This window comes from Ammodytes marinus (assembly GCF_949987685.1).
Source record: "Ammodytes marinus genome assembly, chromosome: 4".
Taxonomy (NCBI): domain Eukaryota; kingdom Metazoa; phylum Chordata; class Actinopteri; order Uranoscopiformes; family Ammodytidae; genus Ammodytes; species Ammodytes marinus.
In genome coordinates, this window is record NC_137233.1 from 20,159,476 (window position 1) to 20,173,637 (window position 14,162).

At 42.0% G+C, this 14,162-nt stretch overlaps 1 protein-coding gene across 1 annotated transcript in view; it reads right to left on the reverse strand.

Moving 5' to 3' along the window:
* The window catches only part of LOC307249724 (copine-9-like), a gene marked incomplete at both ends in the record, with an annotated part of 148,692 nt that overhangs the window by 78,380 nt on the left and 56,150 nt on the right, over positions 1 to 14,162 (reverse strand). Inside the window, 2 exon segments of the mRNA XM_080026575.1 lie at positions 2,737 to 2,813; positions 7,675 to 7,714. Coding sequence (XP_079882701.1) covers positions 2,737 to 2,813; positions 7,675 to 7,714 — 117 coding nt within the window.

Below are 14,162 nucleotides of genomic sequence, written 5' to 3' on the forward strand. Positions count from 1 at the left end.
GTTCCACATCTTCAGCCTCGGGAAAACACACCACTCGCCCTTTTGCTCTCTTCAAGGAGGGAAGAGAAGGTACAGTACTACTTTGTTAGAAATATCCCCAGGATGGACGTATGTTCACCAGTGTACTTCTACAACCATTGTCATGATCTTGCTTGGGCCTCAAGCCCTTGTGTTGTTTTTTCCCCTTTACCCTTGTCTGTGTTCTGGTGTAATTGCAGGGTTGGAGTCAGGTGTGCTGGAGTCAGTTACCAGCATTCACAGCTGCCATCAATCAACAATCAACTGCATATACCCGGCCCTACCTTCCAGGCACTGCCAGATTGTAAACTCTGTTACCCAGTCAGTAACTCTCCAGCCACCTAGACCTTTTGTAGTTCCGTCTTCATTTAGCTTGTTGCTAATTCTGTTCTTTTTGCCACAGTCTCCCAGCCTGACTCCTGCCACCAGCTCCAGCCCTCGTCAGCCAGCTCTCCCTCCCTGGACCCCCCTGCCTGCCTGCTCTTGCCTGCCTCTGCTCGTCTCCCCGGATTCTCCCCTTGGCACTTCCCCCTGGTCCTCCATGCCTGCCAGCCCACTCCAGAGCCCGGCCCAAAACCCCAGATTCCTTCTAAATAAACCCTCTTAAACTGGTACTGTCTCTGCGCCTGTGTCTTCCCTGTCCAGCTGTTACAACCATAGCTTTACTGAACCGACAAATAAAGAGCTCCAGTTGAAGGGGAAGAACATTTCTCAAGGACATCTTAATGATATCTGAAGGAGCTACCAGTGCATTTTCCCGGTAGGCCTCTAGTCCACAGCCTTCTCAACTCCTGATTGGCAGAGGTGGTGATGAGGTCACGGTGCAAGAAACAAAAGAAACACCATCTGAACAGCAAGCAGTGCCACCAGTGTCTGTGATGTCTTTGTATGACTCCTTAATGAGTCTTTCATTCTAGTCACTAGACTCACAAGTAGCCACGGACAAGCTGATCCTCATCTAACAGTCTCACTGAAGATATCAAAGGTGGAGCCAAACGCAGAAGACAGAGTAGTAGAAAAGATCACTCATCTTCAGTCAACTATTGGGAGCAATGGGATAGGTATGTATTCATGTAAATATATGGCTATCTGTAAAACTTCAACATGAACATTTTAAACATAATAGTCCATTCTATTTCTTTGAAAATGAAATAATATAGGCCTGTTCAATATCATTCGAAAAGATGATGGAAAAAAGTAAGCAGTGTAAGGCTAATGTGCTGTGGGAATTTGCACATAATACAAAACATTTAATAACCACTGAATAAAATAATGATTTATGCTAATTGGTTGAATGTATTAATTTAATTCTTCTCAAGTAAAATGTGCTTACATTTAAGGTGTAGCAACAGCGTAAAAACAAACACAGTTAGAGATTGAGCAATTGCTTTGGGGGTGGGGGGGAGAGAGACTCATTTAGATAGATAATACCATATTGATCCCTGAAGGGAAAATAAAGTGTTGCATAAAGGTGTGTGCATCTAGGCAGATCCGTTACTGAAGCAATTACGAACTGTTGTCAACAGCACAGCTCAACCCACACACAGAAACCAGCATTCAATGGAAGAGGAAAGCACTGGATTTACACTCACTACTAGATGCTGTTTTTCTGGTGTTTTGGTGTTGGACTATATAAAGTGAATAAATCAATTTGCCATGGCCTGTTATATGTTAATGGTAAATGGACTTGTATAGCGCTATATCTCCGTTTATCACAGACTCAAAGCGCTTTACATTGTTTTTGTACACATTCACCCAGTCACACACACATTCATACACCGATAGCAGCAGCTACCACGCAGGGTAGGCTTAGCACTAGGGTGCTAAGCCAACTAAGCTAACTATCGGGAGCAATTCGGGGTTCAGTGTCTTGCCCAGGGACGGGGGATCGAACCTCCGACCCTGCACACCAGAGGCGACCTCCCTACCCACTTCGCCACTGCCGCCCTCTACTATTGGGAGTCTTTGTAAAAATTTTCCAAGCACGACGGGTGGCTGTGGCGAAGCAGGTTGGGCAGTCTCCCACTGGGTTGCAGGGTCAGTGGTTCAATCCCCTGTATCCCCGCCACATGTCGAAGTGCCCCTGGTCAAGACACTGAACCCTAAAATACTCCCAATAGTTAACTTGCAACATGTGTGGTAGCTGCTGCTATTGGTGTATGAATGTTTGTGTAAATGGGTGAATGTGTACAAAACGCTTTGAAAAGCGCTTTGCAACTGTGAAAACCCAGGGAAAAGCGCTACATAGGTGGAGTCTATTTACCATTTACAACAGAAGTGACAAACAAAGATCATAAAGATATGATGTTGGGAATGGCAATACTGTACTGAATATGCTATCACATGAGTATGTGTCTCTGTTTACAGTAAAACCTTACAGGGCTTGATCTGCCCGTTGCTATTTCTGACTGTTGCGCACCTGGAAAACTCACATACCTTTTCAAAGGTCTGAAAACTATAATATAATACAACTAATGTAAATGTAACATTGTTTTTAACACCTTGAAATGTTACAAGTGAATAAAAATGAAATAATTAGATCTTGCAACATCACCTCTGTTGATGACACTTGCTGTGGACTGTGTAAATGTTAATGATTGAACACTTAAAAGTTTCACTACAAGGCTCTAACAATCTGAATGACACTTCAGGAATGTTTATACAAATGATTCATTTATCCACTGATGTCTGGTCATATTGTGTATGAAATGTACTTACGACAGCGTCCTCTCCAGCCTGCTACCCGTCGAGCCAATGATCTCCCCCAATGTACAGAACATCTGACCCAGAAAGTCCTTCACAGAGGAGAGGAGACCAGCACAACGTTAACACTGCACTACAGTCCAACACATGCAAGTCAACATTGGTGCATCATTACAATTACTGGAATACATAGAATATAATGTTTAAATACCTTTCTTTGTTTTGTTGGCTTTATAGGAGACTCAAATTGTCATTGAATAACCTTTCCTTTGGATAACTCCGTACTATTGATTAAGATGTAACCCATTTGATTTTTTGGTTTTGGTATTTAGTTTACTTGTTGCATTATTTATTCACTCACATTGGCCTACATGCTGACTCGTGTTAACTCACTCACTCAAATGCTTGCATAATATCCACCCATTTACTCAGTAGTTAAATTCAACCATATCCAAAGAAAGTGTGAATTCATACATTTCCATCCACTACTCTTAAGGGAATACTAAGAGTAGTGCACACACAATAAAGGAAAAATAGTTGGTGATGCTAACTCTCCAACGCTGGGGAAAACGCTGATTTATTCATGCCAGGCCAGTGGGTGGCAATAATGTGACATCTCAAACACCAAGACCATTATGAGCATGCACATTGTGTATGTTCTTGAGCGACGGGCATAACTAAACTGAAAGTGCAAACAGCAAAAACCAAAGCGGATTGATATGTGTGCGCAATAAATTGATTCTCCTCCGATCTGCGTAGACATGCTGTAGTAAAGCTATAGGTCGCTTTGAAATCACGCAAATAAGACTAACAATAGCCCTACCTCACACACCGAAACAAACCAGCAACCCGCCATTTTGGAAGTTTAACACAGACTGCAGCTCAGGGGCCGTATTCACAAAACATTTTATCTTAGCGCTAAGAGTACTCCGAAAGGAGCACTAAAAGTTCTTAGTAAGGAGTAATTTCTTAAAACCTATTCACAAAGCTGATAAGATAAATTTTTACTAAGGAATGGGAGGGACTCCTAAGCTAAGACTAGAGGGCGGTGTTGACCCTGTTGCGATGTATGATGTCATGTTCATACCTTCTATGCCCACAGTGATTGGCTGAGAGGGAATGAGAGCTAAGAGTGAGTTTATGATAGAACCACTGTGGGAGAGATATCCATATCGTGTCGCTGTATTAAAGTGAAGAGTTTTTATATACAATTAAGGCGAGACACGGCAGGCAAAAACATCGGTTTTTTGAGCACTGGTCAATTTTGAGATTTGTGTCTATTTAGCTTCCATAACATGTCTTCTTTCATACTAGTATGGATAAAAGGTCAGAAATATACGTTGTATGTGTTTATTTTACTAAACTTTGACTGCTTGCGTCTGTATTTTGCTCCTAAGTTCGTCAAAAGTGAGCATTCTAACGTAACATACAGCACCGCGACCGCTGTATGAATCATAATAACCATGGTACTGTTGGAAAGCTCTGAATCTCAAGAACAACGTTATCGGGTCCAAATATGGTCATTTCCTTTGTATCAGTAACCAATCGTGAAAGTGTGAGGAGGGATTCAATGCTAGGAACGCAACCTCATTGGCTAATGCACATTTCTGACGATGTGATTCGCTAAAAGGCATCACGTGATGCTAGCCGCGGGTAGCTCGAAAATCACAAAATAAAATCGGAAAAACGTCGAAAATATGCCAAACCAACACAAAAAAAATACTTAATCAATTGGCTACGGACATTACATGATCGCCATTTGAAGGGGAGAAGTGTTAAAGACATGTAAATCACGCCGATCACGTCGGAGAGACACAGACTGTCAGAGGATCAGAGGGGACATGGTGGGGAGAGAGAGCGTCTGTGCCGACTCCGGAGCAGGTTGACAGACAGTGGCTAATAATGAATTAATCACGTTTAAATTAGCATGTGGATGTAAATGTTACTATGCTATGGTTTATATATGTTAAGCAGTGGTAGGCCTATATGGCATTGAGGGGTGTAGGGCCTAATTCAATAAATTACTCTAGCTATAATCAGTGATTATCAGCAGAATTCACGTTTTTATCTTTAACGGCCGTTTTCTCAAAATGAGCTTTTTCCAATACTCTGAGAAAGATATCTCAACTTCTAGACCACTGACATCAACCAAACTTTCCATAATCATTCATAGCACTATTTTAAAGGTTTTTACAGAAGGATTTGTTAATATATTGTTAATTGTCTGATTTATGATACATTTTCCTCCTAAAACATGCCTAAAATGCATTTCTATGACATGTACATAGTATTTTTTGATTTATTAAATGAAAAAAGGCTGTATCCAAAATCTGTTCTGTAAAAACTTTTGAAACTAATATGTGCTTAAAATAAAATAGAGATTTTAACTCTGGCTTTATCCAACATCTCAATTTTTTCTCGAAAAATGACCCAAATTTACGCATAATTGGTTAAATATTGGCATATTTGCATATGTAATAAAATATAAAAGAAAAACATGTAATACAAAAAGTAATTGTGTTAGTGTCAGTAATCAACTGGCAAAGTTTCATGATGATATCTATAAGTTAAAAAGAAATCCCTATTCACCTGGGGTGTCTCGCCTTAATGACAAGTGATACTGATTTAACATGAAACCAAGCTACTGCAGGGTTTCCCACACATTCGTTCACAATTAACCTACAATAGCGCCACATAGGTCTATTCATTTAAAATGTTACAATGATTTGAATCGGAAAAAATATCCTCATTGAACAGCTGCACGCCATGCACTCTCACTGTATTTCCCTCAACGGCGGACTATGCAGCAATAGTCAGACAGCGATAAACCAGGAAATTCACAATTTAGAAACAACAACTAAACAAACAAAAAGGCAAGACACGCAACTATACAGTAGCGGACCTGTGGAATGGAGGAGATGGAAGCTCCACATATGGGCCTACTCTAGTAACAAATTAAACCCAAACGTGACACCAACAGTAACTTTCAGTGCATCGTAAACCCAAAGCAACTGCAGGAAAAGGAACTTAATAATTAATAAATAATTTTTTTTATAAATATAATAAATATAAATGTGTCAATACTTTCTAAATATAGCTTTACTAAGATCATTAAACCCTTACTGTTGTAAAGGGCCGTTGGTTAGTTACTACAGTTGTTCACGTGAGCGGCCAGTTTTTTTATGTATGGTCATGCTTTCGGTGCATGCACACCTGTCTCCTCTCGTGCATCTAATTAGAGAGCGAGCGGGTGATGTAGTTGCCGAGGGAACAGTGTGACAGCGGACATCAGCGCGAACGGCCTGAGAGAGTTGGCCGTGTGTGTTTAACTGTTGATTATTCCAGTATTGTGTGCGTTCATATACCTGTAAGTACCTTCCCCTTTATGCTTATGTAAGGGCGTTTTATGTTGATTGTTAAGGCCAGGACACACCAGTCCGACATGTTCCGACTACGCAAAAAATGGAGTCGGCCGTTTCAGGAAGCTCCAGTCTTCCTGTCGCGGCCAAAGAACACACCGAGACGACTGTTTATTTTCCGTACGCTCGCGGGACGTAATGTCTCCACAACAGCAGGCGGCGCTAATCTGTATTGTGGCCCGAAAAAATACGAAAGCCGGAAATGATTGGACATCTCTCTAGAGCATAAACATAGATAGAAATACGTATTTATATTTATGGACCATAAGAGCACAATTTTTAGCAGAGAGTGTCGAGCATGGTGTCGAGCAGTCAACAAGGGTTGATGCATGTGAGTACTCTCAAAACGAAACGAACAAACACATTAAAACGATGGCTAGCTGTTGTTAGCTAGGAGTCCTCGAGAGGACTCCTAGCTTTTCATAGATTTAGGAGCTAGTTTTAGCGCTAAAATGCTTTGTGAATTACACTTATCTTAAAAAGTTAGGAGTCCTAAAATTAGGAGTGAGACGCCCCTTATTTTTGAGAGTTACTCCTAAATCAGCACGTTAGGACCTACTCTTAGCCTTAAAATGTTTTGTGAATACGGCCCCAGATCAGGATATGTCTAGCACATAACAAGGAGATATGGAATAAAGCGACACAATGTGATGTCAGCCTACCTTCTGCTCATCCAGGAGGGCAGGCAGTAAGGAAAGGCAGACACAAGTTAGAAGAAATGCTGAAAAGATACAATGAAAACGCATCGAGTTGAAAAAATGAAATTAAATAATAAAAAATACAATGCAAATGCTTTTAACATGAATGATTACTGTAATTAAGCAATCACTGTATGCTGTATCTAAATTTAAACCAGTTATCATCTTGATTTAATGTAAAGTAGGTCCTCTGACAAAGTCTTCATGTGAAATGCATTCATTCAATACATTTTAGTTCAAATTAATCAAGCATACTCAAGAGTCCTGTTTATGGATCCACACAAAACTGTCAGTATGTAGAAAAAAATCAGATGAACCACACTTAAAACTGAATGCATGAATAGGTTAAATGAAATAGTTCAATAATAAAACTAACAGGAAGTAAAAATAAATGTAAAATTACATTATCTTTTCTCAGTCAGTAGGTCAAAAAAGAGAAAAGCTATAAATTAATTTAGTTAATCAATACATTTAAAACTCATAAAATACTCTAACCAATCATAATCATTTGAATATTGGACAAACTGGAAGTTTCGATGCTCCGTAGGTGGAGATGGAAGAGATAAATAATTAACCATGAGCTAAAGTAGTAGTAGAAAAACTAAAGGAGAAGGCAATATTTTTGTACAAGAGTAAATAAAATTAAGTTTAAATTTATTTTAACAACTGATTGGAGATAAAATCATTTTATAAAGTCTTAAAAAGTAAGGGAAACCTACAAAGCTTTATTTCTTTTTACACTATGTTTTAAATACTTAGCTATTTATTCATGTATTCAGATATAGTTCACATGTCACAGTGGCACATATGGATAGGATATCTCAATGGCTGCTTACATGTTTTGAAAGGTTGGAGCTCCTTGTATCAACATTGTACCTGCAATGTAACAAAAACAGGCTTTAGACATTTCCCTTTCTAATACACACTGCCATCACCTAACAACACAATGGAACAGTCATCCAAACTGGAAAAGCAGATAGCACAGCCTTAGAGAAAGAAAGAGTTTTTCCCTAGTGTACTTCATTTGACAAGCAACACACAACATAACTGACAAGGTGAAAATCTTGATTATTAGGCCCAATTAAAATATGGGATATGGTGCGCTGCAGAGCCTAGGAGGGATTAGACAAGTGATGATAAATACATGCATGGATTTGGAGCAGCATTGCTTTACAATGAACTCTCGGATCATCATGCATACTGAAGTCACGTTCTCTCTCTGACAGGCGTGTTACCTTTTTCTTTATTTTTTGTGTGTGTTTATTTAAAGCTTTTTTTCTTCCTTTTTTTACAATAAAAGACACATTCAAACAATACACTAACAATAACATACAACAAAAACAGAATAAAAAAATAAATAAAAAAGAAAATAAGACAAAAAGAAAACATAGCTTGAAGGTGGGTTGCATAAGCATCAGTCAGTATCTCTTTCTTAAGGCTACTGTCTCCCCAAGGACTTCCTCTTAAGAGCCTTCACCAGGAGCTTCAATGGAAAGGCTTCTGTTTGAGTTTCAAAAAAGGAAATCCACTCGCGTTGAAAAACATCACACAGACATCATGTATTCTTCAGCTCCCCATCTCTCCGTGGATCGCTCGCCCGCTGTTAGCGTCTTTCTGAAGGCTGACACTGAGCTCTGAGGAAACTGGCTTCAATCTTTCCACCTGTTTTTTTTATCTCCTGTTCTACATCAACGACAACCCCACATATTTAACCCGACAGCCATTAACATTCTCACTGCTGCAATAGTTCCAAGGCTGCCTTAAAGAAGATGGCAAATGGAAATACAAACGGGGGAGTCAGGGGAGGAATAGCACTGAGTATTGTACTGAGCTAGTTATTCCAACATTATTAAAAAGATGAACATCTGAATAGTTTTCAGTTCCCAAGAGAGCAAGTGTGGGATTTCAGAAAATGAGTGGCAAAATCCCTATTGTAGTGTTTTTTGTTGAAGCGCTGTGGACTCCCCTGTTAGCCAGGGGTGAAAGCAAAAGCTAAGACATTGAAATAAGACTTCAGATACTTCAACAACACAGAGTCTACAATGTCTAGAAAACTTTTGGCTTCCCGAGTTGATAATGCTTTTTTATAAACTGCACAGCAATCTTTGCATTTCAGAGTGAAACAAGAGGTGGTACGAGGGATTGTCGGAGGTCTGTCTATATCCCAAGGTACTCTGTCTGATTCTGTATAAGTTCTTCTATTCTTTACCACCACTGAATATTCTATGCGTAATTATACAACTAATTTGCATTTCGAAAATAAATTTTACAAGAAAAGTAATGCCACTTGAATTATGGATTTTTTTATCAACATAACAAAGAAAGGTTCGTAAAAACTGTTTCTGCAAACTCTCTGTGAAACGGCTGGGATATAGCCAGGCAACGCCCGCCTACCGACTTCCGCTCAATTTAAATTTTCCCTTCAGTAGTCAGTCTGAGTCTGCGGTATATTCGCTGGTTTTCTCCTGTAGATTTTTTATCGGTCCAATCATCGAACAGAGGGAGTGGCTGAGAACAATGACGTGCACCAGTTTCAGTTGCAGAAGCCGGTGCATGGCATGGGTCACGACCAAACGTTATGCGATTGGTTGGCAGATCCAGAGTAGCACTCGGCAGATCCAATAGTTTTAAACTTCAACAAACACCCACCTTCAAGTGAGGTAATGTTTGTCAATTGAGCGATTTCAGACCTTCTGTACAAATTAAATTAAGTGTGATGGTCTGGTAGGACCATCACACTAAGGCTCAGCACCTCTAAATCTGAGGCCATGGTACTCAGCAGGAAACTGATGGATTGTCTACTCCAGGTAGGAAATTAGTCCTTACCTGAAGTGCAGGAGTTCCTTGCGGTCTTGTTTGCGATGGAACGTGAGATCGGCCAGAATATCAGAGCAGCATGGTCGGTATTGAACTCGCTTTACCGCACTGTGACGAAAAACAGAGTTGATCCAGAAGGCAAAGCTCTCAATCTGCCTGTCAATCTTTGTTGCGACTCCATCCCATGGTCATGAAGGCTGGGTTATGACTGAAAGAACGATATTGCGGGTACAAGAGGTGGAAATGGGTTTCCTCAGGAGGGTGGCTGGGGTCTCTCTTAGAGATAGGATCTAAAGCTCAGTCTTTCTTGAGGAACTCTGGGAACAGCCGCTGTTCCTTTGTGTAGAAAGGAGCCAGTTGAGGTGGTTGGGGCATCTGGTAAAGATGCCCCCTGGGCGCTTCCATAGGGAGTTTTTCCAGACACGACCAGCTGTGAGGAGGAAGACCCAGGACTAGGTGGACAGACTACATCTCCCCCCCTTTGATCCTTCTCTGTTTTTTTCATTCCTTTTTTCTCTCATGGTTTTCCCTCTGGTCTTGCATTACTGTGATAGACAGGTGGGGGTTCTGCATGTGTAACAGTGTAAATAATTACTTGGCTTGAATGTTAAATTCCTGTCAAACTTGGGACTGCAACAAAAAGTTTTTTTGTGTATTTTATTTTGAAAGTCTATAGCGGAAGTTGGTTTCGCACTTAATGCTGGGCATTTTGCTTTGCGTTCAGAAGGAAAATGCTCTTAACACTGTTGGTGAGTTGCTGCTCTGTTCGCTCGGACATTAAGTCAATAATAAGTGAAAACTACGGTTCATATGATGTGTAAAATATCAGCATTTGTTGTATAATATGCTTGATTAATGAGGCATCTTTAAAACCAATAGTTTCGTTGTTTTGTGACGAATTGTTGTCGTAGTGTTTGAAAACGTTTTGGGCTAGCAGCCAACATGTGTGAGCAATGTATGTATTAGCTAGTTACACGAGGTGCACGTGAACTGTATGATCATGCCAAGCTCCTCTTTGTATTTGTAGTGCGAGCAAGAAGACGCCAAAACTTTTCAATTAATGCACACTGGTTGTGTTGCTTTTCCATGTGGTTGCAGGTATGTTTATTTGTGTTGTTTTATATGCAATGTTGTTATGTGTAATTGATATTTGGGTGCTCTTTTAGATAGGATATTTTATGTTTTTATATTTTATTTACAAGCATGTTTTTAGAACCAAAATGTTATACCACTATACGATCAATGTCAGAAGGAAAATGCTCTTAACACTGTTGTGCGAGCAAGAAGACGCCAAAACTTTTCAATTAATGCACACTGGTTGTGTTGCTTTTCCATGTGGTTGCAGAATAAAAACCAGTGCAATACACCCAACCTGTCCTGAGGTCCTGTCATTCGAACAGCAGAAGAGTTATAACATAGGTCACATTGGTGCCGTGACTCATCGATCTCCTGGACGGTGGCTTCTTCAGCGCGATCCGGGGATTCTTTCTGCTACTGCTGTTCCTCTATATGTAATCAGGTGGACATTCCATGTGTACTGTTGAGCTGTTAGAGCGCATAGTGATTTTTGTGGTAATCCTGCTGCTCATCCGTACTAACTCTATTGCACTTTGAGTATTTAGTTTTTTTTTTAAAGAGACATTGACATTTTTTTTTCTTTCTTTCACAATGACTGTTATTCGGGAGGGAGATAGCGCCCCTCGTGGTGTTGGCAGGGGGAGAGGAGTGTTGAGTTCTCCTATGTTTTTGCAGTTTGAAACACCTGTAAATGGGCGTGGTATAGTTTTGGGGGGAAGTGAGGTTACACCAGGGCTCCCTTTGATCAATAGGCATGTGTCCCCTCCCCTAAGTAATCCTGTGGGTATTTCAAATGAGCCGCAACATACCAGTTCTGCTGCCCCTAGCCCTGTGGCCCTTGCTAATGAAATTGTCAATCAGATGGGAGGTGTAATTCAGCATGTTACTCAGAAGGTTATACAGAACATTATAACCCAATTCAGCCCATCTGTGAGTACCCCTTTAACCAATGCTGCCACTTCCCCAACCAATGCTGAAATGTCTACTTCAAACATGCTTGACAGCTCTCATGTGCAGCTCGTATCCCACAGAAAGCTGAAAGACCCCCCATGCTTCAGAGGGGAGAGCTCTGACTCTGTTTCTGTTAGAGAGTGGGAGGATCTCATGAGAACTTATATTAAGAAAAGTAACCTAAGACCCGAGGAACAAGCTGAGGAGATCCTTGTTCACCTTAGGGGTAAAGCTAAAGACATCGCCCGGGTGGGTACCAGAAACAGTGTCATAGACATCACTTGTGACCCTGAAGCCATCTATGCTCTCCTACGAAAGCACTTTGGTTCTGCCTCATGCTCATCACTCCCACTAGCAGACTTCTATACCACTCTGCCTGAGAAAGGTGAGGAGGCATTTGATTATTGGCTCAGGCTGCACCGTGCCGTTGACATTGCCGTTGAACAGCTTAAAGAGCATGGCAAGATGCTGGAAAGTCCTGGCACCGAGGCGACACGCATGTTTATAAGAAACTGTCCCACTCCTGAGCTTTCGATGACCTTTCGTTCAAAGACCATTGACAAGTGGAATGCTCATGAAGTCCAAGAAATCTTATGCGAGTATCATTCAGGTTTAACAGCCACTGTGAGCAAAGTAGCCAAAGAGAAGGTAACAATGAACATACAGCACACTGCTTCTCCACCACCTGTACCGCCTACTGGGGGGCAGGGGCTGCCACAGTCGCAGGCCACAGACTCTGCTACCCTGGAGCGACTTATCAGCATGCTGGAGAAGGTGCTTCTGCAGAGACCTGCCCAGTCGGGCCCAACCAGACAGTCTGGCCCACGGCGTCCCAGGATTGAAGGATTACATGAAATGCCTTGTTCTGTCTGTCGTGATGCTGCTCACTCTGCCTTCACTCACTGACGTGACCATAAGCTCTGTTTTCAGTGCCACTCACCAAATCACTCGAGTCGTGCCTGTCCTGGCCGCACAGCCTCAACCACTCAGCAGCAGCCGGAAAACTAATGGGTCCGCACTTTAGGGAGGACAGTGTGGATCATGATAGTGTGTCTCCCAGCTGTGACAGTGATGACTTAGAATCGTTGTATGAATCTCTGTGCTCCTTTGCACCATCTGGAAAGACAGTGATTTTCCAATCGACACACAGACTTCAGAAGTCTGACAGCTTGTTTTACACTGATGTTTGTGCTGCTGGTGGAGTTCAACTGAAAGCAATGATTGATAGTGGTTCCATGTCATGCTCTATAAGTGAAGCTGCTGCTGCACGTCTCTTGCAACACTGCCCTGATTTGAAGAGTAGTCCTGCTGATGACATTGTTGTTGTTGGTGCTGGAGGTCACCATGTCTACCCAAAGGCAGTCTATGATTTGGAGGTGGTTATTCATGGCTTCAGGTTGCTCATCCCAACACTGGTCATCCCTGGACAAACAGACGACATGATTGTCGGTAGTAATGCTATCAAGCTGCTCATACACTTGATGAAAAAGTCTGAGGACTATTGGAGACTTCTGGCTGCACCTGTTGACATTGCAGATGATGACTGTGGCCAGTTCTTATCTTTGCTCTCCAACACTGAAAAATGGCGGGGAGGGCCCATGCCTGACAAGATCGGCACAGTGAAGCTAAGGCAGAGTATTACACTTGAACCTCTGCGTGAACACCTCGTCTGGGGCAAGCTGCCCGCATCCGCACCTTTGTCAGTAGGGAGCACAGTCATCGTCGAACCGACTCAGTCAAGATCAAGGCCCAGAAATGTACTGGTTGGCCGGGTTGTCACACCTCTGTGGGGAGACAGGTGGGTCCCCCTTAAACTGATAAATCCTAGCAGCAAGGCAGTTACTCTGAAGAGAAATTGCAAGATTGCAGACGTCTTCCCATGTGTTGCAGTTGAGGAGCTGCCTTCCCCTGAAAAGGTTTCTGTCAATGTTCAAGATGTCACACAGGGCTCTGTGTCGACAAAGTCCCCTGAGCAGAGAAAAGAGGTTTTAAACAACTTGGGTCTACAAGACTTGGACTTGGATGGTTGTGAGGTGTCTGACCAGTGGAAAGACAGGCTCCTGCAGCTCGTTGTGAAGTATGAGTCGGTCTTCTCAAGGGACAAGATGGACTGCGGGGAGGCTACGGACTTCGTCCACAAAATACACCTCGTGGACGAGAGGCCGTTTCGCTTGCCTTACCGTCGAGTGCCTCCAACACAGTACGAGCAGCTGAGAACTGCATTGAATGAGATGGAGGAAAAGGGCATAATCCGGAAGTCACACAGTGAGTACGCTTCACCACTGGTCTTGGTGTGGAAAAAGGATGGCAGTCTGCGCATTTGTACCGATTTCAGATGGCTCAATGCAAAGACTGTGAAGGATGCACATCCACTGCCTCACCAAGCTGATACCCTTGCTGCTCTTGGAGGAAATGTCTTCTTTTCCACCATGGACTTGACTTCTGGATTTTACAATGTACCACTTCATGAGGCACACAA